This window comes from Arachis hypogaea, chromosome 13 (assembly GCF_003086295.3).
Source record: "Arachis hypogaea cultivar Tifrunner chromosome 13, arahy.Tifrunner.gnm2.J5K5, whole genome shotgun sequence".
Taxonomy (NCBI): Eukaryota; Viridiplantae; Streptophyta; class Magnoliopsida; order Fabales; family Fabaceae; genus Arachis; species Arachis hypogaea.
This window is the reverse complement of record NC_092048.1, coordinates 134,955,653-134,960,934: the sequence shown is the minus strand read 5'-3', so window position 1 is coordinate 134,960,934 and position 5,282 is coordinate 134,955,653. Positions and strand designations below refer to the sequence as shown.

The window sequence follows — 5,282 nt, the reverse complement described above, 5'->3', positions numbered from 1 at the left end:
CACTAATTGGATTAATGAAGGCTAGAGTTAATGGCTATCAACTATCAATCAATTGGACACTAGTGACTCAAGAAATCCTAAGTTACCTTCTCAAGCCAAGAACATAAAATTCTAGTCTAAAATTCTTCCAAGCATTTAATCAAACACTTGGAAGGCACAAAAGAAAAGTATAGTCAATCACAACAAGAATGAATTCTAACTACAATTGAATGTAAATAATTAACAACAACAATCAAGGAAATCACAATTATCATGAATTACCTCAAATTGCATTATTGAAAGAAAATAAAGAGAATAAGAGTATCATGATTACAAAACCTAGAAACAAAATAAGAGAAATTACAACAAGAGAATAGCGATAGAGAGAAGAACCAAAGTGTAGCAATCATCAATTGAAGGTAGAAGTAGAAGGAGACTTGAATTAAACCTAGAACTATGAGATCCTAATCTAACCCTAATTCCTAATCCTAATTCTAGAGAGAAGAGAGAGCTTCTCTCTCTAACTCTAACTACTTCTAAAACTAAACTATGACTAATGATTAAAAGTAAAAGTAAAGTATGAAAAGTATGTTGATTTCCCTTTAATCCTTGGCTTAAATAGCATCAGAAATGAGTTGGATTGGGCCCACAAGGCTTCTAAAATCGCTGGCCACGTTTGCATTAAGTGGGTCATGTGCCACCATCGGCGCGTCCGCGTACCGTGCGCGTGCGCGCCCCTATGCGCGATGCAACTATGGCAAATCTTATATCGTTTCGAAGCCCCGGATGTTAGCTTTCCAACCCAACTGGAACCGCATCAATTGGACCTCTGTAGCTCAAGTTATGGTCGTTTAAGTGCAAAGAGGTCGGCTTGACAGCTTTCCGGTTCTTTCATTTCTTCATGAGTTCTCCAACTTTTCATGCTTTCTTTCTTCATTCCCTTGATCCAATCTTTGCCTCCTAAACCTTAAATCACTTAACAAACATATCAAGGCATCTAATAGAATCAAGGTGAACTAAATTTAGCTATTTTGAGTCCTAAAAAGCATGTTTTCACTCTTAAGCACAATTAAGAGAGAAGTTATAAAACCATGCTATTTCATTGAATAAATGTGGGTAAAAGTTGATAAAATCCCCAAAAATCAATACAAGATAAACCCTACAAATGGGGTTTGTCAAGTAGTATTTGTAATTGTTAATAATTTGACTAGTACTTTATGTTTTTGTAGAGTTCACGGATGTTGACCTGTGATCATCCTGTGCCCCCGGATCGGTATGATAATAGAGTGGAGGAGCAACTATGGTTTACTGGTTTTTATCATGCGTCCCAAATTGGAATAGTCCAATGTCAGAAGGCGCTGGTGAATGCTTTAGTCGAAAGGTGGCATCCAGATACACATACCTTCCACATTCCTGTTGGTGAATGTGCTGTGACGCTGGAAGATGTGGCCTTAATTCTCGGTCTTCCGACGGACGGTCTTCCAGTCACAGGGATGACTATTAGTAGTTTTGAAGTCTTAGAGGCGGAGTGTCTGCATCAGTTTGGGGTTGCACCAAGAAAGTCAAACTGTAGAGGGAGCTGTATAAAACTGACATGGCTTCGTGATCTGAAAGAACGTTTACAGTTGACTGATGAAAATAGTATACAGAGGTACGTGAAGTGCCATATTATGTTGTTGATCGGTACCATATTGTTTGGAGACAAGTCTGGAGCATCTGTGCACTGGAAATTTCTGCCCTTGCTAAGTGATTTTGGCAGTATCGGACAATACAGTTGGGGTTCAGCATGCCTAACCCACCTTTACAGGGCATTATGCAGGGCATCTCGTTATGACTATAAAGAGATTGATGGTCCACTCACACTGTTGCTCGTTTGGGCTTTTATCAGAATGCCATATCTAGCACCGGTTCCGAGGGAACCCCGCAGTTTTCCCCTTGCAAATAGGTAACATTATCTTACGTTGACTATGTAGAAGTTAACTTTTTGATGTATTCGTTAATGAATCTATGTATCTGTTAGTATGCATGTAAACTTTTCAATGTATTACCTAATGAATCTATGTATCTTTTAACAGGGACATGTAAACTTAGTATGCATGTAAACTTTTCAATGTATTACCTAATGAATCTATGTATCTTTTAACAGGGACATGTAAACTTACTATGCATGTAAACTTTTCAATGTATTACCTAATGATTAACTTGCATGTGTCATAAGAGTACATTGATATAAGTTACAATGTTTCAAATAGCATATTAATACATAACATCTTGAGAAAGATAATATATAAAACTACTGAGCATTATGATCGGCAGGTGCACCAGCTGACCGACGGCATCTACTACGGCTATGTCCCTCAGCACCACATTGTGTACATCGCCGTGCAGGACGCAACATTCGCGTGTCCATCTCATTCAAGAAGCGGGTCATCTTGGGGCGACATTTGGTCACGCGTCTTAGGAATGGATTAGGTACGAATCGCGGCCCGGTGTAAGCAGGCCATGTAGAAGGATTTTCGAGTGGCCTAAACCTAGCTCAATAAACCCATCGAACCTGGTCCATCTTATACACATCATGCACATACAGTTGCCAGTCCAGTCGTTGATTTGCACAACATGCAAACACATGCCGACACGGGATCCGATCCACCTGAAACTCACCACAGTCACATTGATGCCGACGTAGGTCGACAGCATACTCCAGTCCACTAGGCATCTCACGCACTTCAAATACCTGATTCTGCCTGTCGAAGTAGTTAACCTGGATATTTCCTCATGCAAGTTGGTTTGCATGCAATTTCGTTGTCACAAGCTCCGAAAATACATGGCCAGCATTAATCCTTGCCTCCGCCTCGACTCTTTTTCTGGTGAATAGCTCGTTAAGCACTAGAATGTTGCTTTGACAAGTGCAGTGATTGAAAGGTTGCGTGCACCCTTCAGCACAGAGTTAATGCATTCGACTAGGTTTGTCGTCATGTGACCCCGTCGGTAACCACCATTAAATGCCAATGCATACTGTTCACGGGGGATTCGGTTTAACCAGTTAGTATAAGCATCGCCCCGTTCTCGTAAACGCTGGTAACGCACTTCGTACTCATGCACCGTCCGCGAATATCCTGCAGAATAACAAAAAAAATATAAAAAGGGGATTTACATACTAAAATGAATGACACGCTATTAATAACAAACTTCCAATTACTCAATATTACCTATATTAACGACAAGTTTTTGCAGGTACGGTGCCTTGAATTTTCTCAGGAAGTTCGACTCAATATGCCTGATGCAGAACATGTGGAAAGCTCTAGGAGGCGACCAAGCTCCATTACTCTGCTCCACGACTGCATTGATGGATTCGTGTCGGTCGGATATCAGTCCCACACCATCCCGAGTCACAACATGTTGTCGCAGGTTACTGAGAAAGAAGTGCCACGCATCAGATGTCTCTCCTTCCACAATAGCAAATGCAATTGGGACGATGTTGTTGTTGCCATCCTGTGAAACTGTCACTAACAGACAACCCTTATACTTTCCGTACAAGTGAGTCTCATCCACCTGCACAATTGGCTTACAATGCCTGAATGCTCTAATGCAGGGGTAATAACTCCAAAAGACTCGATGCAATACCCGAATATCACTGACCAAGTCATCGCCTTGATATGCAGGCATAGTCTCAAAATGGACGACAGCTGATGTCTCCTTATGACACATGGCCTCAAACCATATAGGCAACGCTTCGTACGATGCTTCCCAACCTCCAAATATTTTTTCTATTGCCTTTTGCTTAGCCAACCATGCTTTCCGATAACTGACTGTGTAGTTGAACTTCGATTGCACGTCTACAATAACTGATTTTACCTTTAACGAGGGGTCAGCCTCAACCAATGGCTTTATTACTTCTGCAATTGTGTTTGAATCGAGCTTGGAATGATCCTGAGAAATAGTAGATCTGGTATAAGTGTGACTACCATTATACCTCCATACCACCCAACAATGCTTCCTGCTGATCATGCTAACCCTGATAAGCCAATCACACCCAGACCCATACTGTGTACACTTCGCATAAAATGTCAACGGCTCCGGCTCATACACCCGGTAGTCTACACTTCTTCGAATGCTATACTCTTTCATCGCCCTAATAACAGATTCCCTGAAACTGAATTCCATCCCGACGGCAAATTCGCCATCTGCGACAATAGAAATTTCTGGCGGGACGACAACCATATAAAAAAAATTATTACACGGATATTTAATAACCAAATTTAAAGGTACATCAACATTCACTGCATCCATTATGATATACACAAACTTTATATTAGCTTTTATCTCATTCTAAACAAAATAAAAATCTAAATACATAATTACCTAAATAATTAACTACATACTAATTTATATTTAACTAAACCAATAACTAATTAAATAAAACTATTATCTTAAACTTACCTAAATAATAAAAATACGTACCTACACTCATATATTCCGAAAACTCTGGAACATGCATGGCCTCCAAATCCAACACTCGCATGAAAGATGGCTCCTCAAACGACACTTCGTTCACGAGTGTATTTGCCACGTCTGTCACATCTGGGGCCACAGTGCCATCACCTTGCTCTTCATCCCCGTCTGGACCGACAACTTCGTAATTGCTTTCAAACTCTTCTTCACTATCACTATTGTAATCTTCTCGTGCAATATTCCGATCGGCCTCAGATTGTTCGAATTCAATGTACAACTCGATGAACGAGATTCGGGAACGACTTTTAAAATACATTGAAAACATCTCTTGCAAACTCGCTTCGTCCGTTACATATTTGGATTCAAATTGGACGAATCCACCAAACACCGGTATGGGATATCTGTATAAAATGCAAGATATTTTTCTCGACATCTCAGAATCAATCTTCTCACAGATCACATCTTTGAGCTCTTCAAATGAGATTGTGAAGGGAATAACAACATCTAATGGATTTTCACAAATAAATTTCACTCCTTCAGAAGTTTGTAACAAAATATGACCAAAGTAATACACTTTTAAAAAAACTCTATCATCCATCTCTCTCACTTACCTAAATAAGAACAGAAACTTCAAAACCAAAATTTTTTACTTCATTTTACTGAAACTAAGAAGGACACAGGTAGAAGAGAGGAGAAGAAGTGGTCGAGCAAGAAGAAGAACCAGATCTAAAATCTTCTTCACGACACACACCCTTTTGTACATATATATATGCACCCATAACTCGGACCCAGCGGTTACTTGCTTCTAATTCAAAAAACTATAACACTCAAATCGGACCATGCGACTTCTT

The 5,282-nt window shown here is 39.9% G+C and overlaps 1 protein-coding gene across 1 annotated transcript; it reads left to right on the top strand.

Moving 5' to 3' along the window:
- The first annotated feature begins 1,217 nt into the window (after nucleotides 1–1,217).
- Nucleotides 1,218–2,064, top strand: LOC112735508 (protein MAIN-LIKE 1-like). Its single transcript, XM_072210919.1, has 2 exons — nucleotides 1,218–1,924; nucleotides 2,055–2,064. The coding sequence occupies exons 1-2, from the start codon at nucleotides 1,218–1,220 to the stop codon at nucleotides 2,062–2,064; spliced, it is 717 nt and encodes a 238-aa protein (XP_072067020.1).
- The last annotated feature ends 3,218 nt before the right edge of the window (nucleotides 2,065–5,282 follow it).